The sequence below is a fragment of the Lotus japonicus genome, chromosome 2 (genome assembly GCF_012489685.1).
Source record: "Lotus japonicus ecotype B-129 chromosome 2, LjGifu_v1.2".
Lineage (NCBI taxonomy): Eukaryota > Viridiplantae > Streptophyta > Magnoliopsida > Fabales > Fabaceae > Lotus > Lotus japonicus.
In genome coordinates, this window is record NC_080042.1 from 75,746,335 (window position 1) to 75,770,204 (window position 23,870).

Here is a 23,870-nt window from a genome sequence, read left to right on the forward strand (position 1 = left end):
TTTTTCATTTGCACATTAATCATTATCAAACCTGAATTACTCAAAATGATGGTAGCAGGGGAGATTATGACTATGACAACGACGTAACTGGTTGGAGTTTTGAGCCCTCATTCGAGGGAGGCACTTGCTTTCGTTACGCGCTGCATTTAGCTCTTGATCTTGGCTTTTAAAGGGTAACTTTTGAGACTAATTGTTATACTTTAGTTTATGATTTTATCTCGTTAATTTCACTTTTGTGCGTCATACTCATAATTGCACCCCTTTTTTTTTTTTTGACTAGAATGCATTTTCCTTTGCCAATTTAGTTTGGCTTGAGGAGCGACCCTTGGGGTGATTCTTTTTGTGCTCTGTGGTGTTATGACCTCAATGCTGAACTTTTCATCTTAATGCTATTATCTGTTACCTTTAAAAAAAAGTTAATTATATCAAACTCAATTTCATCAAAAGGATCACAAGTACTAAAATAACTAATAATAATAATATATTCAAACATGATTACAATATTTATAGATATTAATGTATGAATAAATATTTTTTTATACATCGGAAAGATAAATTGCACCATCCAAGAATTGATCCATGTACCTCACTCACCCAACTCATATGTCCCTTAGCTCTTACCACTTGAGCTATCATTTAGAGACGCATGAATAAATATTATTCGTTACAAATAATTATATAAATATTATTTAAAAAAAACTATATAAATATGTTGTCATGTCATATTTTTTTTATAAATTCAACAATTAATTATTTTACTTAGCCTTAATTATTTTTGACTTAGTGTTTGAATAAGTTATTTGAATATTTTAAAGAAGATAATTGAATTAATATTTTATCATATTTTTTTAAACTTATCAGATTTAATTTTATCTAATTTTAAAGGATCACAAGTACTACAATAAAAAAATTCTAACATGATTACAACATTATTTATAGATATTAATACTATTCGTTATAAATAATTATAGAAATATGTTTTGAAAATTCAGCAATTAGTTTTACTAGACTAACTATTGTTGACTCTGTGTTTGAATAAGTTGTTTTAAATTTTATGATGAAATATATTATATAGTTTGACAAATCTTGTAAAATAATGATTTTTGTAAGAGATTAGAGTTGAATAGGAGAATTTCAAAATTACTTGTGATAAGATAAAGTTTTTTTTTTCTTTTCTTTTGAACGTGTGATAAGATAAAGTTTAAAATATGAATAATATCTATTACAATTAGTAGATAGTTTCACTCCTTAAATATTTAGTTGATGATTCAACTATTGAGTGATCCATATGATTAATGATTCGTGGGGTTTTTTTTGATAAGCAAATAATGATTTGTGGGTATTATTATTGGACTAATAAATACGATGTTGTCTAAATGACCCATGATAAAGTTTGAGTTAAATAACTTACCATTCAATCACATTGGAGATAAGTGAGTTAGAATTTCTATATTGTATTTATTATTTTATTTCCAACTCATTTATCTCCAATGTAATTGGATTGTGGGATATTTAACTCAAACTTTATCATGAGTCATTTAGACAACCCCGATAAATACATGCTAAACTTTGACCATAAATAAATTTTACAAATCTTAATTAATTACTAACTAATAATGATATATACCACACCTCATTTTCTAAATACCTCCTTTCGACTCATTTTATTTCTATCTATCTCCTTTTATCATCTATCAAATCTTATATTTTCTCTCTCTTACTTTTTCTATCTCTCTCCTCCACCTCTCTCCACCTTATCTTAGAGGTGTGAAGATTAAGATTATTTCTTAATCAACATAAGTCAGTCAAGCAAATAAGGAGGAAACATTTCTATCTCTATTAATATAAAAATTGTGTTAGTGAATCATCTGTAAATATATCGGTAGGCAACATGTGATTCAAAAAACATATTCTTGATCTGTATCGATGATCGGAGTGGAAACACCAAATTATATTACATGTGAAAAAGCAGATGTTATGTAATATAAAAAGCAGAGGTGATAAAAAGAACTAGAGAAAATGAAATGCAATATTAAAAAAGTGACATAGGATGAATCAAACCTTTGTATATGATTCATGAAACTAAATCAAATGACTCTGGAGGTAACTTTGCATTTTTGCAACCAGACAAAAACCCATGATGTTTTCTTCTCTGTTATTATTATATGTTTGATTTGACCAATAATTAATAAAATCTTATCATTTCTTCGATTAACCCAAATTACTATTATGGGTTCTTCATCGTATTAATTAGCTGTGATTGTGAACCTTCTCTTCTCTCAAGAGAGAGAGAGAGAGAGACTTCTCTGACGCCATTGACAACAAGCTCCATAGCTTTCCCGCGAAATAGAGAGAAAAACAGAGACACAAAAAAATAACAACAACATAAACATAAACAAAAAATAAACATTAAACAAAACAGAAAACTCTCTGTTTCGAGAAGACAGTCCCTGTTTTCTCTCTGTTCTTGCATCTGCATCTGCAATCTTCTCATACTTTATTTCTTTTTTTTGCATGAAAAATCAACCTTGACAAATTCCAATTTTTCATTTTTTGATAAAATTTTGACACCCCATTTTGTAATACCATGTGGGTTGTGTGAAAGTAGCAAAATTTCTTGAGTTTGGTTGGTGCAATGCGCGTTCAAAGCAAAGGCTCTATAAGGGTCAAAATGCAAGATCTAGGACAAGTCTTTGTTCAACCCTTTCACCTTCTTCTTGTTCTTCTTCCTGTTTCTCTTGTAAACAGGGTGAATTTTCATCACTCTTTGTTGTTTGCTTCCTCGAACATTCTGTTTCCTAGTTGATGATTCCATTGACCGGTTTTGTAGGCTCAGTTGAACGTGTCTGTTTCTGGGTTTTTGGTCTTTTTCAAATTTCAACCAACACGTTTGTTTTCTCCTAAGTTCCAACAGTATATAGAGATTTGATATAGAGATTTGATTGCAGGCTTCAACATATATATATATTTCTGTTGTTATTTTGTTGTGTCAGCCAGCCTGCATCATCATAATCATAAGAATCATAACCTTTCCCTCACACTCTCCTTGTTTCTCTGACATTCCTTTGTTGTTTGTTTCTGGGTCTTTGACCCTTTTCTGGTTTGCACCCTTGTTGCTTCCATAGTATGATTTTCATGTGTCTGTGACAAAAGGGTTTCTTCTGAGCTTACTGGGGTGGTCAAATTGTGGTGTGTTTGGTGGTTGTGCATTGGAGACTGTGATCTTGAAACTTGAAGTTGAAACTGAGCTTAGGTGGTGGTTTTGTTGGCAGTTTGTGTGGTGGGAGGAGCAATTAGTTTCATCTCAGTGGCTCTTTCTTTGTGCTTTTTTGGGGGGTGAAAGGGTAGGGAAAGAATGAGGGGTGAAAGGAGGAAGAGGCTGCATTTTAGTAAGATCTACTCATTTGCTTGTGGGAGAGCTTCATTCAAAGGAGATCATTCACAGATTGGAGGGCGTGGATATTCAAGGGTGGTGTTCTGCAATGAACCAGAGAACTTTGAAGTTGGGATTAAGAACTATGCAGATAATTCTGTGACTTCCACAAAATATAATATTGCTACTTTCTTGCCAAAATCACTGTTTGAGCAGTTTAGGAGGGTTGCTAACTTCTATTTCTTGGTGACTGGAATCTTGGCTTTCACAAAGCTTGCTCCTTATACTGCTGTCAGTGCTATCCTTCCTCTGATTATTATTATTGCTGCAACTATGGTCAAAGAGGGTATTGAAGATTGGCGCCGGAAAAAGCAGGTACTAAGATTCTTCCTTCCACTTTTTCCTGTTCTCAGTTTCATTCCATAAAAGTGAATTTCATGAATCTTTTAGTCCTCCATCATGGAGCACTAGTGTGTGGATTCCAAATGAATTTCATTGGTCTTCTCTTCTTAAACTTGATTTATATTTTCTTTTCGCAACTCATAGTGTCTATAAACTCTGTTTGGGGAAGGATTGGGGGGGGGGGGGGGGGTTACAACGTGTTCCATGGCTTAATTTACAGCAAGTAATTTTAAAAAAAGAAAATTGTGGTTTTCTTACAAGGTTAAGGAATAAGGAAGTCTTTGATACAAATGATTGTTTTTTTTTTCTTTGTATTTTATTGTGGTTTTGTTAAACTGTGAAAGAAATGGTATGCCAGTTTTCATGAGCATGATAAACAGCTTATGGACGATTCTAGCATTTTTGGGTTAGATCCTTGGTATGACATGCTTGAAAGGGATGAAGTACAGTAACAATTATTATTTGTTAACATTATCTCTCAGATTCGAAGTTCAGTTGAATACTGCAGTTGAAATTTCTTAATAATTTGATATAATGACAGTGAGGTAAAAAACCAGAAAGTTCAAAATGGTATCTATATATTCCACTTTCTGCTACAATATTTCCTAAGGGTTAAGTTTTGTTGTCTATGAAAATTTGAATATGATCAAAATTTCTCTTCTGTACAATTAAATATATGAAATTAAAACAATAGACCACAGGTTATTGACAAAAAGAAGAATAAAAAGTGGGAGGGGGGATTCTGGGTGTTTATGTATGATGTCAGGGTATTATAATTTAGCTAGTGGAATATTGTTGCAGGATATGGAGGTGAACAATAGAAAAGTTAAAGTTCATAAAGGGCATGGAACTTTCGAATATACTGAATGGAAGAATCTGAAAGTGGGGCATATAGTAAAGATAATGAAGGACGAATTTTTCCCTGCAGACCTCCTTCTTCTTTCATCTAGCTATGAAGATTCAATTTCCTATGTTGAGACCATGAACTTGGATGGAGAGACAAATTTGAAGTTAAAACAAGGGTTGGAAGTAACTTCTGCCTTACATGAGGATTCCGAGTTTAGTGATTTCAAAGCTACAATCAAATGTGAAGACCCAAATGCAAATTTATATTCATTTGTTGGGACCCTGGAGTTTGAAGAGCAACAATATCCCCTCTCTCCTCAGCAGCTTCTTTTGAGAGACTCTAAACTCCGTAACACGGATTACATATTTGGAGCTGTCATCTTCACTGGTCACGATACAAAGGTTGTTCAAAATTCTACTAATCCCCCCTCAAAGAGAAGCAAAGTTGAGAAGAAGATGGATAGAATTATCTACTTCTTGTTTTGCATCTTATTTCTGATGGCATTTGTTGGATCTATTTTCTTCGGTGTTGCGACTAAAGATGATTTGGATGACGGGGTGATGAAAAGATGGTATTTAAGACCGGATGATTCGACAATTTTCTTTGATCCTAAAAGAGCAGTTGCTGCTTCTGTATATCATTTTCTTACAGCCTTAATGTTATATGGCTTCTTCATTCCCATCTCATTGTATGTTTCAGTAGAAATTGTCAAAGTTCTTCAAAGTATCTTCATCAACCAAGATATCCATATGTACTATGAAGAAGGAGACAAACCGGCCCATGCCCTCACCTCAAACTTAAACGAGGAACTTGGCCAAGTTGACACAATACTTTCTGATAAAACTGGAACTCTGACATGCAACTCAATGGAGTTCATCAAATGTTCCATTGCTGGAGTAGCTTATGGCCGCGGTGTTACGGAGGTCGAGAGGGCCATGAGTAGAAGAATCGATTCTCCTTTGAATATTGACATCAGGGAATCTCCTGATAGAAGTGCACCCACCATCAAAGGTTTTAACTTTGCAGATGAAAGGATCATGAATGGAAACTGGGTTAGTGAGCCTTATGCAGATGTTATCCAGAATTTTTTTCGCTTATTGGCAATCTGTCATACAGCCATACCAGATGTGGATGAAGAAGACACGGGAAATGTCACATATGAGGCTGAATCTCCAGATGAAGCAGCATTTGTGATTGCAGCAAGAGAAATTGGTTTTGAATTCTATAAAAGAACTCAAACTAGTTTATCAATGTACGAATTGGATCCAGTTTCTGGTGAAAAAGTTGAAAGGTCTGTTTGTAATTAAGATATTGTTTACAGCTACTTCTTTTTGGAATTTACTTTCTTCGAGCCATGTAATAGTAATACTACTGAATGCATCAAATGTCCACAAAGTCACTAACTAATTTGTTTTTGCAGGACTTACAAACTTCTCCATGTACTAGAATTCAATAGCTCGAGGAAGCGAATGTCAGTGATAGTGAAGGATGAAGAAGGGAGAATTATGCTTCTCTGTAAAGGTGCTGACAGGTTTGTGATAAACTAACCTATAATGATAGTATTTTGAAGTTCTTATCTTTGCTTTGATTCTATTAAGTTGCCTTGTGTCATATTTCATGCAGTGTCATGTTTGAAAGGCTTGCCAAGGATGGGAGGGAGTTTGAAGAGAAAACCACGGAACATGTAAATGAATATGCTGATGCAGGTTTAAGAACCCTGATACTGGCGTATCGTGAACTTGATGAAGAACTATACAATGAGTTTGATAGTAAGTTTTCTCAAGCCAAAAATTCAGTTACAGAAGATCGGGAAACACTGATTGAGGAAGCATCAGATAAGATTGAGAGGAATCTAATCCTTCTCGGTGCTACTGCTGTAGAGGACAAGCTTCAAAATGGGGTGGGTTGGAAAAAATGTTAACATGTCAAGATTTATCTATTGGGGAAGGACTTGAAATGATGTACTTCATATTGTTTTGACAGGTTCCTGAGTGCATTGACAAGCTTGCACAAGCTGGAATTAAGATCTGGGTTTTGACTGGGGATAAAATGGAGACTGCCATCAATGTTGGGTATAATATTGTGATTATACCTTTCGTAATTTTCTGCAGCATGAGAATTACTTCTCAAAATTTTTGACGTCAATATACAATTACAGGTTTGCTTGTAGTTTGCTTAGACAAGGAATGAAACAGCTTATAATTCAATTGGAGACTCCAGAAATTCTAGCTTTAGAGAAGGCTGGAGACAAGTCGGCGATTGCCAAGGTAAAATGAACTTCAACCATTAGTCTAGTTGTTATTTACTCTAGTTTAGATATATGCGTAGTTCCATCGAGCATGTGAACGAAATGGTTGTCTTAATATTTACATTATCCCAATAAGATATTAGTACATGGATGAGCTGATGTGTGTGTTGAATCTGGTATAAACTGCTGAAAATTTGAATTCATATTTTGAATTCTTCCATCGTGGTTTTGCATACACAGCGACTTGATTGAGTGATATTAACAATAATTGTAACTCTATTTGTATGGCATTTTTCACTTTTGTTTGAAAAGATGCAAGAAAAATTATGCATGCATTCTATTATTTTGTTTCTTTCCTTTTGTTTTAACGCATTAAAACTTTTGCTTGCCTATGCTGAAAGGGATTTCTTGGTGTACAAGTATCATAGTGAAATTGGACAGTTGAAAGTTAGAGAGACCTTATATCTTTATGCTGACTCATGTTTTAGGCTTCCAAGGAAAATATCCGCCAACAGATATCTGAAGCTATTCAACAGCTTGCTGCCTCCAGAGGAACCTCTCAAAGAGCATTTGCTTTAATTATTGATGGAAAATCACTTGCTTATGCTCTACATGATAGTATAAAGGACATGTTTCTAGAGCTCGCGATTAAGTGCGCATCTGTTATCTGCTGCCGCTCGTCTCCGAAGCAAAAAGCACTGGTACGTTTCAATCTATTATGTGCTTCTATTTCTCTATGTGACATAATGTCCTCATTTTTGTTTTAGTTCTGATAAAATTTTGGGTTAGATTTTAAAAATAATAATTCTTATACTGGTTCCCCTTTTAAAGGTCACTAGACTGGTTAAATCTGGAACTGGCAAAACGACATTAGCTATTGGTGATGGAGCTAATGATGTTGGAATGCTTCAAGAAGCAGATATAGGGGTTGGAATCAGTGGTGTTGAAGGAATGCAGGTATTCAGAAAGTTGATAAATTGTTTGGTTCTATAATTGGTTTTTACTACTTATATTGTATTGTTACTACTTTTTTTAAAATTTCATTCTCATTCTCCCCCAGGCCGTTATGTCTAGTGATATTGCAATTGCACAGTTTCGTTATTTGGAAAGGTTACTTCTTGTACACGGACATTGGTGTTACCGGAGGATCTCATCAATGGTAAGGGCCCTCTTCATATAGAATTAGGTGGTTTTAAGAGTTGCCAAACTACCCTTTAGGCTATAATTTTTTTATTTGAAACCTTTATTTGAGATTCAGATTAACTTGTTTTTTCTTCTTCTGACAGATATGCTATTTTTTCTACAAGAATATCACATTTGGCTTTACCCTATTCTTGTATGAGGTGTATGCATCATTTTCTGGACAGCCTGCATACAATGACTGGTTTCTGTCTCTGTATAATGTCTTCTTTTCATCACTTCCCGTGATTGCCCTTGGCGTCTTTGACCAGGATGTATCAGCTCGGTACTGCCAGAAAGTAAGCTTACTCTTCACTATAACATGTCATCAAATTTCTGAGAGTAGCTTTGAGTTTGAGAATTGATTCCGGTGAAAAAGAAGTTTATCCAAACATGCTATTAACCCCTAATTGAATTTTACTTTTTCATGGTAACTTTTAGTTGAGCCTCAACATTGACATTCCTTGTTATTTGTGTTTAATGTGGCAGTTTCCTTTGTTATATCAAGAAGGTGTGCAAAATGTCCTCTTTAGCTGGCGTCGAATACTTGGCTGGATGCTCAATGGATTCATCAGTGCCATAATAATTTTCTTCTTCTGCACAAAGGCAATGGAGATTCAGGCCTTTGACGAGGAGGGGAGAACCGCTGGGAGGGACATATTGGGAGCGACGATGTACACATGCGTGGTTTGGGTTGTGAACTTGCAGATGGCACTTTACATCAGTTACTTCACCTTGATTCAACATATTTTCATCTGGGGATCCATTGCGATCTGGTATCTCTTCCTCCTCGCGTACGGATCATTGCCTCCGAGCCTCTCCACAAATGCTTACAAAGTCTTCACTGAAACCCTTGCTCCATCTCCTTCCTTCTGGATTGTGACATTGTTTGTGGTGGTCTCAACTCTCATACCGTACTTCTCTTACTCAGCACTGCAGATGCGGTTCTTTCCTTTGTTTCACGAAATGGTGCAGTGGATTAGGTATGAAGGGAAGGCGAATGATCCCGAGTTTTGTGCTATGATGCGGCAGGGGTCGTTGAGGCCAACAACGGTTGGTTCGACAGCTCGCTTAGCAGCTAAGGATGATGATAACTTTACTAGAGAGAACGGCACTAACCATAGATGATGCATTTTGTGTATAGCAGCCTGAAAAATGTATTATTGTGGCTCCTCTTCAACCGTATTTTGGCTGGGAAGTTGGATGGAAAAATAAACTGTATACCTGTTTTTTTGTTTGCTATTGAGGCTGTACAGCGGTTAATTTGTAATTTTCTTTTTGTATCATAGAATGTAGCAGTTACTGTGTATAGGTAGAATTCTTTGTAGGATTGCATAGCGCTTCTGATATAGAAATCTTATCTTAAGAGTTCCCTTTTCGTGTCAAGTTATTCTTTTGTTGCTACATGCAATTGATCATCTTATAAATCCCTGCATCACTCTTTTATGATTTACTTCATTGTTGGAAGTGTAATTGAGAAATGACATATTAAATGCTATTCACCTTGTTTGGTTGGGAGAAGAAAAGTAAGAGAAAAGATAGAAAGAGAATAGAAAAATGAGATGATTTTAAGGTTGTTTGGTTGGAGAGAAAGTGAAAAGAAAAAAGTAAGAGAAAAGAAAATTGTATGTTTGTAAAATGATACTATATATCCTTACCTAAAATAAAAATTTGATAAATAATTCTTAACAAAAAACAGTGGTAAAAAGATAGTTAAACTTTTTATTTTTGTTATTATTAAATACTTTTTGATTTTCTTAAAAGGAGCTATTTGTCAAATGAGTAAAGACTTACACAGTCAATTACTCCACACCAGGAGAAAAGATGAGATAAAGACATGGATGAGCTGCACCTCTTATGAACTACCATTTCTCTTGTGGCCTCCGAGGTTGATCGCTCTGTAATCTCGCCAGGTGATTTGAATTCTAACATGTTATGCTAGCTCGATTTTTGTTACTTACTGAGTTAAGCAGCAACAGCTTATCATTTCTACCATGTTTATTTTTCATATTTCAGATTTGATAACCTCCATCAATTCAATGGATTGTTTCAATTACTATCCATATTTTCCTCACTTGTTTGTTAAAATTTCATAGTAGCACCCTTGGCAAACGTACGTAGCTTTGATTATTAATTTGTGTTGACTCCAAAAGAATTATTAATTTTAGCTTTGACTCCAAAAGATAAGGCATTCGCTTTGATGATGATGTATTATCAGGTAAAGCTAGCTATGACTATTGAAGAAAAATCAAGCAAGTATATATAGCTGAATCTTCTTGTTGGATTGTGTCAACTTGGGAGAATGATTCTCAAGTGTTTGGGTTTTCGCCGTTCAAAGAAGAACTCAAGTTCAACTAAGAGGCCCTACCCAACAGTGATAGAAGAGTTATCCCATCCATTTTCTCTGGAAGATATTAGGAAATCAACCAATAACTTTGATGAAGTAATTGGTGTAGGAGGCTATGGTAAAGTATATCAAGGCAAAGCTCGTCTTCTCCAACTTGATCATGTTGCTACTACTACTGCACTTGTAGCGGTGAAGCGAATAAATGTATCTTATAATACATATGCATTGAGAGAGTTCCAAAAGGAAGTTGAGTTGCTCTGCCAGTTTCGTCACCCTAATTTGGTCTCTCTTATTGGATTCTGCATCCACAAAGATGAAAGATTTATTGTTTACCCGTACATGTCCAATGGTTCCCTTGCTGATTGTTTATTCAAGAGGGATCAAAGGGAACCACTCTCATGGAAGAAGAGGCTAGAGATATGCATTGGAGTGGCGCGTGCGGTGCACTACCTTCACACTGGACTCAAACGCATCATCATTCACCGTGACATCAAACCCTCTAACATTCTCTTGGATGAGAATATGGTACCCAAGCTCTATGATTTCGGGATTTCCTTACAAGGATCGTTGTTCTCGGCAAAGCCACAACCAATTGAAGGAAAACGCGTTGTTGGTAATAAGTTTAGCTTTATTTTCAATTTTACAAGCTCAGTGTAGGGAACAACAAAAGTTTTATCCCCTTGAATGACATCGGTTATATGGATCACTGACACCATTGAACTAACAATTTTACTTAATAGGTACACTTGGTTACATGGCCCCCGAGAATATCAGGGATGGCATCTTGACAGATAAATGTGATGTTTATTCATTTGGCATTGTTCTATTAGAAGTGATATGTGCAAATCCAATTTATACAATTAAAAAGGAGATGCATGAGACAAATGAAGAAATATTGATCAGGCTCCAAGCTGAGGATATTGATCCGGCTCTTGCTGGAAATATTGCACCAGTGTGTTATGAAGTATACATAGATATCATTCGCAGGTGCTTAAAGCTTGAAGCAAATGAGCGACCAACAATGGGCGAAGTGGAGATGCTACTTGAGCATGCTCTGACTTTACAACAGGAAGCCGAAGCCACAGATACTAGTGATGATTATCTCTGATTCTTCACTAGCATTATCAAACCATAACGATGAGAAGCGTCAATTTCAGTCTTGAGTATGTTAATTTGGTGAGTCTTGGATGGATTAAACATCATGCACTGATCGCTGATGGGGTTAATCTTCGTTTGTCTCAATTATACACAACTATAAACTTGCTCTTGTTTTTGTTCTGTTGGCAAAATTCATTAATCGTGTATTTTGGTCTAGTTTTTATTTCAAAAGGTCTCAATGCTCCATATTATGAGACAAATATTTGAAGAAATAAGATAATATAGAATCAATTATAATTTAAAATCTTATGGAAATGATGAATGTTTCGGATATTGAGATAAAATTAATATTTCTTATGGAGAAATACTAGTGTAGATGTTGTCTGTAGTCTGTACTACATTTTCACTTCTTTATGCTATTATCCAATGTTACTTGTTGATTGGTTGAGTTTACAAGATAGTGATCAGGCAAGCTTGATCAATCACATAAACTGAGTGTTACTTTGGAAAAGGGTTACATGTGCTCTGAACTCTCCTCCGATTTGGGCAACCTTCGTGTCACCGTGTTGAACTCTTACCGATGGTACCTACGAGGGCACTCCGACACTCAAGTTAATAAGGGAAAAAAAGAATAGAAAACTCAATATCATATTCAAGCATATATGGTAGTGTTTACCTCAATCCTTTAAGTGGTTAAAAGTCGTTGTAATTAAATGTTATGTCGAAGGGATTTGATGTCATGGTTGTTTGACATTGTCAACCCATCATCAAGCGTGAAGAAAAACCTCAAGCGGTGTATGGCTTTAGGTGGAAACAATTTTGAAGAGGTTCTAGTCTAGTCTTCTACTCATGTGTGTTTTTGTTTGAGGTTCGGTCAAGTGCTTCAATTTGTTAAGTCTAATCATGTCGCAGCATGGTGCTTTATCTCGCATGGCTCAAACCATTGCTCACGTTATTAATGTCAACTTCGGTCCTACGCGCATGACTTGTGTAATATCCTTCGAGCGTACTCGTCCTTCAAAATAGATATCTCACAAGCATCCGGTCTCCTGCTTAGTGTCGTGACTTGATTCGTCGGCCTGGTATGTGGTTAACCTAAGGTGTCGCAAGGTAGGTAGAATTTTAAACGAATGTCTCCGCCATGTCAGCAACGAGCCAATTATCATAAGATACATCTCATATATATTACCGAAATAATTTTTATCAAATTAACAAAATTCATTGAACAATACAACCGAATGCAGAACCACCTCTTCTCGTTCACCGGCCGTCGTGTACCACTCTCTCTCCGCCGCTTCCTCAGCCAATCCACCGGCAACGACCTCTACGACCCGCCGTTTACCCCATCACCAAAACCGCACAAAGCAAACAATGAAAAGAAGCAGAAGAACAACAACAAAAACAACAGCAACTTCAACAATGGAGCTCCGAATATCAAACCTGACCCGAATCTTCCATTGAAATCGGACCTTCCATTCGACTTCAGGTACTCTTACTCAGAGACAGACCCCAATGCGACACCCATCAGCTTCCGCGAATCGCCCAAGTTCTCGCCGTTCGGACCGGGACGGCTTGACCGGAAATGGACCGGGACTTCGGCTCCGGTTGGTAAGGAAGTGGACCGGGTTAGGTTGGAAGAGGAGCGGAGCCGGGTGCTCGGAGCACCGCTTGAGGAGGAGGAGGTGGCGGAGCTTGTTGAACGCTACCGTCATAGTGACTGTGCTAGGCAAATTAATTTGGGTACCTATTCATCTCTCAACTGTTTTTTCTGTGTTTATTTGTCATGATAAAGGGTAGAAACTAAGAAAGTGTTTAACTTTGGAAAATAATTGAAATGGGTACATTGTGTAAATGCTTGAAGTAGGGGAGAAAAAGTTCTATCTTGGTCACCATTGATTGAGGAATGGCCATTGTTGTTGACTGCTTACATGCATTATAAGTACCTTGTTTTTCACCATTGTTGCTGGTACTCATATCAGTTTATATTTTTTCCACTTAAGTTGGGAATTTTACTTGTTTTTTATTGAGGTGATTGAACATATCCTTTATTTATTTGATTGATTTAGCTCATGTGAAGTGAGGGTTATGCTTTAGGTGGGAAAATGTAGAGTTTGTAATTATTGATTCGAAATTCAATAGATGAAACTTGTGATAAAATGTATGTACTTATAGAACAACTTATGAAGTTATATGGGTCAAGCACGTGTGAAAATGCATTTGGAGGAGCCTTTTTTTTATTTGATGAGTTCTTATGGGTGTCTGAAGGCAAGTAGCTAATGATCTTTATGCTGTGGTAGGGAAGGGGGGAGTAACTCACAACATGTTGGATGACATCCATAACCATTGGAAGAAGGCTGAGGCTGTGAGGATTAAGTGCTTGGGTGTGCCAACTCTTGACATGGACAATGTTTGCTTCCACCTTGAGGTCAGCATTGTTGTTTTACACTTTTGTTCATTCCAATCTAGACTTTCAGAATGCCTTTTGATTTTTCCCCTGATGTGTGTGTTGTTGTGTCTACAGGACAAATCTGGCGGGAAAATTATCTACCGCAACATTAATATACTGCTCATTTACAGGGGACGGAATTATGATCCCAAGAACCGTCCAGTTATTCCTGTTATGCTGTGGAAGCCTTATGCACCGATATACCCTAAGCTTGTGAGAATGTAATTGAAGGCTTGACGCACGAGGAAACAAAAGAATTGAGAAATAAGGGATTGAATGCAGATCCTCTGATGAAACTCAGTAAGTGCATATGTGGTAGTAGAGACTTACAAAAAGTAACTGTTTTGTCATGATCAATTTTAAAATAGTATTGGATTGGTAAGTATGCTTAAGTTTGGTTTCCATGTTCAGCTAGAAATGGTGTTTATGTGAATGTGGTGGAGAGGGTGAGGGAAGCTTTCAATACTGAGGAGGTTGTGAGACTGGACTGCACTCATGTGGGTATGAGCGACTGCAAAATGATCGGAGTGAAGCTAAGGGTATGTTTGTAGAATTATAAAATTTAATGTTTCCATTCTTTAAGTTGAATTAAAATGTGTACATGGTGCTTAAGTATTTAATGTTGTCCTTATTAGTGCAGGATTTAGTACCATGTGTCCCTATCTTGTTCAAGGATGAGCAGATAATCATCTGGAGAGGAAATTTAAGTCAAGAACAACCTTCAGATGCATAAGGGAGTATTTAAATTAGAGGGTCTACAATGTGAATGAGGAAATGTTAGTTAGGTAAAGTTGACATTTTGATTCAGTCTATATATTCAACATCCTTGAGTCCCTGACCATGTAAGTGTTCAAAGTTCCCGTTTTCCTTTATATGGAAAAATTCAAGGATACTTGTCTAAGTTGTGGATCACACACGTTAATGCAAAGGCTAGAGACTCATGCTACCTGAGACAGCATGGTAGTTATTCAAAAGGTTTCATGAAGAAAGGAGCAGCTATGGAGATGAGAAGCGGGATCACAAACGCGGGTGAGGATGAGAAGGGGACTCAGGTGCTCAACAAATTAGGGGTTTGCGACATGGGTCACGTTTAGGAAGCGGGTCAAACCAGCGTCACATGGACAGAGCTTAATTGCATTATCGCTTTTAAGGTGTCATTATGTGATTTTAATCGCGTATAAGGTCAGATTTAGCCAGAAAAGGAATATGCCATATATTTTGATTGCCCAGGTGCATAGTAATCGCATAATTGTAGGACTAAGGTGCTATGAACTGATTTTAATCGCGTGTAAGGTCAGATTTAGCCAGAAAAGGAATATGCAATAGATTTTAATCGCCTAGGTGCACTGTAATCGCATAATCGTAGGACTAAGATGCTATTATGCGATTTTAATCACATGTAAGGTCAGATTTAACCAGAAAATGAATATGCGATAGATTTTAATTGCCTAGGTGCATTGTAATCGCATAATTCCAGGATTAAGGGATTAAAATCGAGATTTTGACTACCATGCTTCAGAAGAAAAAAATTGCAACATCTTCACATTCAAAACTAAGTGGTCTAGAGGCCTTACCAAGAAAAAAGCTCCAAGTGTGCTGCCAAACACAAATAGAATCCCTCCAAGCCCCTTTAGAAATATGATAGTTGCAACAAAATGCTGTTCCTGTATTTAATACCATTTTGAAAGGGAATTAGAACCAAAAAAATGAAACCCATTCAGCAAAAGTGTAGTGAGAAAAAGTTGGCCTTACATCAATATCTGGTAGCCCTACCCCCAATTTGGAGGACAAATTTTTCTTTAGAACAGTGAGCTTGGGAATCAACTCCTTAGCAATGGGTCCACCATTGGCATCAAATTCAACATACCTTGCAAGTTGCAACATAATTTCTTTATCAATTCAAAAGTACTAAAATTGCTATCATAAAATTACCTCACTGTAACAGCTTTGTATTATAAGCGATTATGACACATAAAGCATTACATTAGTAAACCAAGATTACTCAAGGTACGAAACATTTGATTTGCTAATTTTATTTTTGAACAAGTTACATCACACCCACCCAGGTGAAACAAATCATGATCCGCTGGTGTGCCTCAAGGAAAGTTGCAAAACCAAATAACACTAGACTAAGTATCAGTAACAAGTCAATACTAGTGTTTGGTATTGGGGTCAGAAAGGAATTGGAGCTGAGATTCAGAGATAGATGAGGAATTTGTCAAATCAATATTAGTTGCAGGAGAATGAGATGAAGGAGCAATGGTTCTGGTAATTAAATGTTCATTTGAGTTCAGGCTCAGTTCAGAGTAAATGAAATTTAGCTGGTTTTCATTACTTGATATATTTACAATATGTACCTGATGATACTTATGAAAAAATAAGATGGATATATAGATCTATCAGCTTCTAGTATTTACCTAATCAAACTTCAAAATCCTCCATGAATTGAAGGATGTAACTTAAAAGGAATAAACAACATAAACATTATATCATATATGACCAACTCAAGATTTCAAAGGGCACTGGCTTTTGCTAATATTCAAGACCACTCAAAAATCTTATCCACTATCATGCTATGCTAGGATGCTTATGATAATTTAATAATCTGCAATAACATCATGTCATCATCTACATTCTAGCACTAGCCTAAGATCAACCTTATTCTAAGAATCCAATATGTCCTAAAATCTGAAAAAGTAACACTTTCACATTCAAAACGCCAAAGCAAAGCAAGGGAATGAAAACCCAGATCCCAAAATCGAAAACGAAGAGGAAAGTGAAGTCCTTTCTAAGAATCTGAATGGCACAGAAAAGAGGAAAAAGAAGTTGATAGATCTATAAAAAGAGGACTTACATCTGCCATGCGGAGAGGATGAAGAGGGAAGCAAAGAGGAGACGACCCAGAAAGGAAGCGAAGCCCATTTGTCTCCCTTTTGCAGAGGTGAAGAGAGAGTGAAGCTCGAGAGACAAGAACAGGGAGACCCAGACAGACAGACTGAGAGCGAGAAAAAATGAGTCGAGGAAAACTAAGTGTTAGAGAGAGAGAGACTGTGATTACGCATGTCAATTAGTTTTTTTTAATATAAAAGAAAAACATTTAATTTTCCCTTCAAATGATTATGATTGAGATATTAGTACTGATAGAAAAATAATTGAAATAATAACAATAAACTATTTTTTTCGGCACATCGGAAAATTAAAGACACACTAGAAACTGCAACACATCCAAGACCTTGAGCAGGATGGGCTGAACTTCAAAACACGGGTCTTGCCACACTTGCAGTCCTCCGCAGGTCGACAGAGCACCAAACTTTGCATACCTAGACCATTGCACTCGCGAGGGATTAAGCGCAGCTGCAGCACCCAATCTCGAAGAAGAAAGCTTCGAACCACTGCAATGGTTGGGCAAAACCAATCACCATCCATGTCCTCCAAAGCATCTAAAACCTGAGCACAAACCGTCTCCACCACCACACGCCTAAACCCCGCATCCCAAGCAACATGAAGGCTATCCCGTATCGCATAAAGTTCAACGAGAAAAACAATAAACTATTTTGAAAGCGAACTCTAATAAGAGCAATTCTCTCATATAACAAAAAAAAACTCCATTACTACTTATTCAGATTTTTTTTTATTATATTCATAATAAAAAATTATTTTAGCATCTACTTATTTATTTAATTGTACTATTGTAATTTTTATACAATATTAAAAATATCGTAAAAAAACTGATCCAATACCCTTGGGAATTACGTATTAGTTGTTCACTTCATTCCCTTGATCATCGCTTCAGGGAATTAGATTTCCCACCCCCTGTTTTAGATTTCCCACCCCATTTAAAAGTGGGGAAAAACCAATATTGCCCCTCCGTGTTTTAGTCCGAAACTTCAACCTTCGGATCAGTACGAAACTTCATCCTTCGGATTAGTATGAAACTTCAACTTCCGGACACCTCTGACAGATTCTACCACCTTTTTCAGCACCATTACTCCATAGCTTCACCTACCTCACCACCATTATGGCCTGCATAAACTCCTCAACCACCCCCCATTTATGGCTGAACACACTGTTTGGATTGGTCCTCGTGTTATTACCAACTTTGATTTAACATACATAACAGAAGATTGATAATATGATTCATGTTTGTAATGTTGTAACCATGTCTGTAACCATATTATTAGCAAGAATATTTTCCTTCAGTATTGTAACGAGGTCTGTTTGTCCCATATTATTGTCACTGCATTTTCACGTTTCTGTCTTTGTGACAGTATCTGGTTTGAAAGATCCGAATCTTGAAGTTTCATATTAATCCGGTTTTTCAACTCTCGGACGTCTAAAAAAGGGGGGTGGTAAATTTAATTATGAAGCAGTCCGAAACTTATAGTCCTGGATTGATCCGAAACTTAAAGTCCTGGATTGATCCGAAACTTAAAGTCCTGGATAGATTCGAAACTTAAAGTCCTGGATAACTCTTACCAAGCAGCAGAATGCAGTAAGTTAAGACCAAACCAAAAGGCATATTCATCAATTACAATCTCAACCACCACCACAATTACAAACCAAACATTTCAACCCAACAATTCGTTAGGCAAGTCCTCCAAGACGGTCACGACACCGATCATGTTATTTTAACTGTAACTAAAGAATCCGAACTTTTAACTCTCGGACTAGTCCAGAACATCAACCTCTGGACTGGTATGGAGGTTTAAGTCCCGGAGGGTAGTCCCGACATTTTTTTAAAAAGGCTAGGGTGGCAATTCTAAAACAGGGGGTGGGAAATCTAATTCCCATCGCTTCATGATCATCTCTCGAGTGTGAGACTCTCTTCCTGTCACTCTATTTTGTATGTTAAAGGTTATTCCTTTCGTTCTTTGATGATTTGTTCTGTCACTTGTGCGCATTTCAGACCATTGGGTGTCCATTTTCAGCTGTTAATTTTGTGAGGATCGTTTTGATTTGGGGTAGAAAGATGAGGAATTTTCCAGGGACACCCGGCACTTTTCTTGGGTTGTTTCTTCGGATGGCACAGTTCACTTTTGCTGCTGGGTCTGTTGCTTCCATGATTACCACAACTAGGTTCTTTAATTTGACTGCTTTTTGGTAATTTCTCAATCATATTATATTCATTCATATATTATCTTAGCAAATTGTTTGTGATTGATTCACCTTCATATCTTGATTCTATATACATTTAAGTGAAATTAAATTACCCTCTTTTACCACATTTTCTATAACATTTGTAACAATCTGTTGACATCTAGTCCTGTGCTTGAAGCAAATTGTTCGTAACTTCAACCATTAATATATCTATTTCCTCTGTTAAATGGTTCACTTCTTCCACCTTAGAGGGTATGGTAGTACCTTTTGAGTCAACCAGGAAGATTCTACCATACAGAGATTTGAATGGTGTCGTTTTGGAAGATATATTGTTACTGGCATTGAACCCAAATTCTGCCCAAGTTAAGAGGTCATTTATTCATTTCAGACCCCAATCCCATGAGACATCTCAGATAGTTTTCTAATCAATGATTTAGAACCTCCGTCTGACCATTCAGTTTGAGATGATTGGTTGTGGTATAATTCAATCTTCTACCTGCCTGTTTGATCTTTGATGAATTTCAAGCTCCTCTTTGTCCTCCTATTATTGGAAGCCATTGATGAAATGCTTCCCCCCTCCTGTTCTTGCTGAAACTTTGGTTTGTATAGAACCCTCAACTCTTCCCCATACAGCATTACAGGCATTAGCTACTGGCCGATTCTTCTCTTCAACCTTCTTGATCATTGTAGTCAATTTTTTCGGTTTATACAATTGAACCTCTAAAGCTACTTCCTCCTTTAACCCTTTCAAGAACACATCTAAACAGTAATCTAACTCTAATCCTTGAATCATACTTACCTGCCCTCTTTGTTTCGTCCCTAGCGAAATGGCAAATGGGCTCTGTGAAGAAGAAGGATAAAACCTTTCTAATACTGCATTCCTGAATTCTTTCCACATAAAAATCGGATTGCCCGCTTCCCATCTGTAGAACTAGCTCAAAGCCCGGGCCTCTAATGCCACCATAACATCATCCTCCCCGGAATAAACTGGTAGCTCCATAATTTCAGATTCTCTTCCGCTTAAACTCCTACACTCCCTTTTCATTCCAACGAGATTCCTATGGATTGATTCCTCTGGCTCAAACTTTGGTTGAGATTAGCATCCATGATCCATGCGCTGCCAAACACTTTCCACCATTGTGTCTAGCCAATTTAACATTTCACTATCTGCTTCTTGATTGCGACTTACAATTTCCAGCTTGCGTTCCATAGTTTCTAGCCTTCCCTATATTTTTTTACATACCATCGACACTAATCTCTCTCCCACAGACTCCAGAAGGAGCTCAAACACCAGTTCCGTAGATCTGGTTGACACACAAGAAGAAAATTGTATATATTGCTATAGAATTGCCTTCACTTACCCAATGCGATTAAGCTTAAGAAAGAATAATACAAAGAATTTTGTTGGATAATTTGAGATTTCTAACACCTCTCCCACTTTACACATTCCAAAACAAATGACACCCTCCAAAATTCCTTCCCATGATATTTAACTGCCTTGGCAGTCACAGCTAACTCTTGATGCTGCCCATTATTCCAATGGGCCCTAACTAACTCTAACCATTACAGTTATTCTGACGGTTTCCAGCTGTACCTCGACTCTCTCTCGACTTCCATGTTTTTCTCTCGGGTAGACTTGGGTTATTTGAGGTTAACCACGTAAGTTTCTTTGTTTTCATCTCACTCTCTATCTCTTATTTAAATTTCAGTTCTAATTTTTAAACAACCCAACCTTACATCCACCTCCCCTTTTTTCTCTCTATCACTTATTTCTCTTCTCTTCTTTTCTAACTATTAATTAGGGGTGTTTCTAACCATTATTGATTTTTAATTTCATCTTTCATACTACTCAAATCTTCTTCTTTTTAAAAATAAACTGACTGTATGTTTCAATGCTAGAATTAATGAAACAAACTGAAAATGTTTATACGCAATTTAGCACTTCATGCATAAGGAGACTGATCTGACATAATAATAGTGAATAAAGTGACTGCAGCTAAGTATGGAACTAGGATTTTAGTCTAGATGAAGAAGGGTGCTTGTAAAGGATGGATGTCTTTAGTAAAATCTCAATGGGATGTGATCGATAGGATCAGAAATAGAAATAAGAGAGAAAGGGGGAAGATGAAGAAGAACAGAGAGAGATGGGAGAAAATATAGAGAGAAAAGTATTACTGATATCATTCAACATTATTGAACATCCATCTATTGAGTCACAATGAGACTTATATAGCCAACTAGAGTTAGTCACATCCAACAGACTCTATTGGAAAAGCATGCATATCAGTGATATACCCTCAAGACTATGAACTTTTTTATTTCTATTCAAAACTATGTTCATGCTTTTCCCTGACATTGAATGAAACATGTTTCTCATGAAGTGCTTTGCTTCTCATTTTCATCTGTACTTCACTACCGCTCCTTGGATGTTGGATGTAGAATAACTCAATGTTGGCTGTTCCATTGTTATTGCAGCCACCTGATTACTTTAATGGGTTTACAATTCATTTGGAGTTTTACGCTTGCATTAGTGGATGCATATGCTTTGGTGAAAAAGATTTTCCCCTTTAACCCTATACTGGTTTGCCGCATTGCAGTTGGAGACTGGGTTAGTCTCTGAGTAAATCTTTCTTCTTCTTCATTGGTTTGTTGCATCCAGCAGGGCTTGTTCATTATGACGTTTATCAATTAACAAGTTCACTTCTTGACCATGATTCCACAGGTAACAGCAATACTATCTCTATCTGCAGCTTCTGCCTCAGCTGCCATTACAGTTTTGTACTTCAATGATGTGGGACACTGCCATTTAGGACATGAGTGTCATAAGTACCAGATTTCTGTTGCTTTGGCCTTCATGAGCTGGATATCAACTTCAATATCTGCTCTAATTATGCTTTGGCTTGTGGCATCAGAGTAGCTGCCTCTATTCACCAATTCTCACAGCCAAAGTTCATTGAATATCCTTTTGATGTGTAAATAGCAAAGTATATAGAGCAGAGCTTTGCATTCAAATGTAAATTTCATTTCTTCATTTCACCCTCAAAAGAATGGTGACATAGACATCCAACAAATTCGTTCAAGAGATAATTTGGAAAACTTATTAACGAAGGCTCTTCCAACTACAACATTTGAAAAGCTTGTGCGGAATATGAGAGTTCGTCGGCTCAAAGATCTCAATTAAAATGCATTGCACTCTTTTTTCCTTAACCGTGTTTTTTTCCCATTGGGTTTTACATGGTAGGGTTTTTAATGAGGCAATGTACAAAGACGAACTATAGAATGATGTACTCTTTTTCCTTCACTAGGTTTTTATCCCACATTGGGTTTTTCCTAGTAAGGTTTTAATGAGGCACATTCTTAAGGGATGGTCATCCAAGGGGGAGTATTATGAATATTTGGATGCCCATCATAGTTAAGAGTCTATGGGCCAGGCCCACATGTATACTTGTTCAACACTCTAAACCTAATAATATAAATACAAGGGAGTTTGCACCTAGCAGAGGATCCCCATCAGACTATTTCTCATATCTCTCTTCTCCTTTCTCTCTTACTAGCTACGCTTTATTCAATACTCTAATCAACGACTACAATATCTACTGCATATTCCGTATCATTCACTTGTCCGACACTTTAATAGGCAATGGTGATGGTCATGACTCAATTTATATCAACCATTACTCAACCACTCCTGTTTTGTCTACACTTTTAAATTGGGAGGTGTGTCAGTGTCACTCTAATTAAGACCCAAATAAATTAAATTCCTCCAACTACAGAAATTTAGGTCATTTTTGTGAAAGAAACATGGAAAATCCTTCCATGGGTATAATGGAGTAGGAAATGGTGATCTTCTTGAGATGACTTCATCATCTCTTTTGAAGAATATAAGAGCATTTATAGGAGAAGGAGACCAAAAGGAAAAACCCAAATCTTAAAAGCATAGTGACAAAAAGACACTTCTACTTTGGCTATTAATTTTAATTTATTCATGTCTATGATCATTATCGTTATGCGACTAAAATAAATAATGAATAAATCATAGGTCCCATACTGCACTAGCATATTCACAGACTAAATAATACTTATAGTGTCAATTGATTCGTTTTATCAGATTTTTCGAATAGATCCATTTGCAAATCATATTCTCTGTATTTTTATTCCTTTTTTTGTTGCACTGTATTTTAATTTGTTCCTTAATTCTTATATTATATATATGGTTAAAATTAATTCTTCAGTTAATCAAAAAATTATACACTTATATTATTTTGTTGTAGCTGAGATTGCAAGGACAATAGAGCATAGGTCTTTCCAAATACACCCGGCCTAGCTCAAAATTGCCAAACAATTAATGCTTTTTTTTTTCCACAGGATGATGGACGTCGCTTTTATATGGTCTAGTTCAGTCGATTTTAGTTTGGGCTCTAGGCCGATCGAACCGACCAAAATAGAGATCGAAAAATATAGGTCTAAGATTGAGAGAGAGCCCATTGATCACTTAGCTCATTCACAGCCTTTCTTCAGACATCAACCCTAGCCTTTCACCCTCTATTCCCTCAAGAGTTGTCTCTTCTCTCTTTCCTCTCACTCAACCCATAGAGCCATATCTCATCTCCCTCTCATTTCACTCAAACCCCAGAGTCGTCGCTGCCACCAGTCCATGACTCTTCTCCCCTTCCCAGCCATTGCAAACCCAACCGTCGTAGCATCAACTTCTTCTTTACTCTTCTCCTTGTTCTCCTAATGATCCATTCATTGCTCTTCCCAAACCCTACTAAATGATCTTCTCCCTTTCCCCTTCACACCAAGCCCAATCTCCTTCTAGCGATCAATTCAAGT

The 23,870-nt window shown here is 36.7% G+C and overlaps 5 protein-coding genes across 9 annotated transcripts in view; 4 read left to right on the forward strand and 1 right to left on the reverse strand.

Moving 5' to 3' along the window:
• Positions 1–16,990, reverse strand: part of LOC130739627 (uncharacterized) — a 30,034-nt gene extending 13,044 nt beyond the window's left edge. Inside the window, exons 1-4 of one of the 2 annotated variants that reach the window (XM_057591978.1) lie at positions 16,795–16,989; positions 15,693–15,807; positions 15,515–15,604; positions 11,828–12,081 (exon numbers count right to left, since the gene is read on the reverse strand). In XM_057591978.1, coding sequence (XP_057447961.1) covers positions 11,977–12,081; positions 15,515–15,604; positions 15,693–15,807; positions 16,795–16,862 — 378 coding nt within the window. In that variant the 5' untranslated portion in view covers positions 16,863–16,989 and the 3' untranslated portion in view covers positions 11,828–11,976. Of the gene's footprint in view, positions 1–11,827; positions 12,082–15,514; positions 15,605–15,692; positions 15,808–16,794 lie in introns of those variants that run through there. The other variant, XM_057591979.1, reaches the window with a different exon arrangement.
• Positions 2,409–9,502, forward strand: LOC130739621 (putative phospholipid-transporting ATPase 9). Of its 2 annotated transcripts, none has more exons than XM_057591968.1 (11): positions 2,409–3,748; positions 4,577–5,913; positions 6,043–6,153; positions 6,246–6,522; positions 6,606–6,694; positions 6,781–6,889; positions 7,359–7,571; positions 7,702–7,827; positions 7,931–8,029; positions 8,157–8,348; positions 8,539–9,502. In XM_057591968.1, exons 1-11 carry the CDS (start codon positions 3,356–3,358, stop codon positions 9,175–9,177), a joined length of 3,585 nt encoding a protein of 1,194 aa, XP_057447951.1. In that variant the 5' UTR covers positions 2,409–3,355; the 3' UTR covers positions 9,178–9,502. The 2 variants fall into 2 exon arrangements, with proteins under 2 accessions (XP_057447951.1, XP_057447952.1); XM_057591969.1 differs by having other exon boundaries at positions 3,623–3,748; positions 4,561–5,913.
• LOC130739625 (putative receptor-like protein kinase At5g39000) lies at positions 9,815–11,710 on the forward strand. 2 transcript variants are annotated; one of them, XM_057591974.1, is made up of 4 exons: positions 9,826–9,962; positions 10,066–10,162; positions 10,268–11,009; positions 11,137–11,710. In XM_057591974.1, the coding sequence occupies exons 3-4, from the start codon at positions 10,352–10,354 to the stop codon at positions 11,502–11,504; spliced, it is 1,026 nt and encodes a 341-aa protein (XP_057447957.1). In that variant the 5' UTR covers positions 9,826–9,962; positions 10,066–10,162; positions 10,268–10,351; the 3' UTR covers positions 11,505–11,710. The 2 variants fall into 2 exon arrangements, with proteins under 2 accessions (XP_057447956.1, XP_057447957.1); XM_057591973.1 differs by lacking the exon at positions 10,066–10,162 and having other exon boundaries at positions 9,815–9,962.
• Positions 12,088–14,938, forward strand: LOC130739624 (CRS2-associated factor 2, mitochondrial-like). The gene is given in 6 exon segments (XM_057591972.1): positions 12,088–13,234; positions 13,792–13,919; positions 14,016–14,154; positions 14,157–14,240; positions 14,352–14,479; positions 14,581–14,938. Coding segments are annotated over 6 exon segments (1,182 nt in total). The 5' UTR covers positions 12,088–12,624; the 3' UTR covers positions 14,674–14,938.
• Positions 16,991–18,713: 1,723 nt separating the features above from the next.
• Positions 18,714–22,562, forward strand: LOC130739628 (CASP-like protein 5B3). Of its 2 annotated transcripts, XM_057591980.1 has the most exons (4): positions 18,714–18,754; positions 18,847–19,040; positions 21,513–21,645; positions 21,760–22,562. In XM_057591980.1, exons 2-4 carry the CDS (start codon positions 18,910–18,912, stop codon positions 21,952–21,954), a joined length of 459 nt encoding a protein of 152 aa, XP_057447963.1. In that variant the 5' UTR covers positions 18,714–18,754; positions 18,847–18,909; the 3' UTR covers positions 21,955–22,562. The 2 variants fall into 2 exon arrangements, with proteins under 2 accessions (XP_057447963.1, XP_057447964.1); XM_057591981.1 differs by lacking the exon at positions 18,714–18,754 and having other exon boundaries at positions 18,761–19,040.
• Positions 22,563–23,870: the final 1,308 nt, after the last annotated feature.

Bases quoted from the DNA above. Each gene is read 5' to 3' on its own strand.
- LOC130739628 (XM_057591980.1), top strand. From the start codon at position 18,910: ATGAGGAATTTTCCAGGGACACCCGGCACTTTTCTTGGGTTGTTTCTT. The intron at 19,041-21,512 runs GTAATTTCTCAA...TTGTTATTGCAG, and splicing joins TTTAATTTGACTGCTTTTTG to CCACCTGATTACTTTAATGG. The intron at 21,646-21,759 runs GTTAGTCTCTGA...ATGATTCCACAG, and splicing joins GCATTGCAGTTGGAGACTGG to GTAACAGCAATACTATCTCT.
- LOC130739621 (XM_057591968.1), top strand. From the start codon at position 3,356: ATGAGGGGTGAAAGGAGGAAGAGGCTGCATTTTAGTAAGATCTACTCA. The intron at 6,695-6,780 runs GTATAATATTGT...ATACAATTACAG, and splicing joins GAGACTGCCATCAATGTTGG to GTTTGCTTGTAGTTTGCTTA. The intron at 8,349-8,538 runs GTAAGCTTACTC...TTAATGTGGCAG, and splicing joins CAGCTCGGTACTGCCAGAAA to TTTCCTTTGTTATATCAAGA.
- LOC130739625 (XM_057591973.1), top strand. From the start codon at position 10,352: ATGATTCTCAAGTGTTTGGGTTTTCGCCGTTCAAAGAAGAACTCAAGT. The intron at 11,010-11,136 runs GTAATAAGTTTA...TTTACTTAATAG, and splicing joins TGAAGGAAAACGCGTTGTTG to GTACACTTGGTTACATGGCC.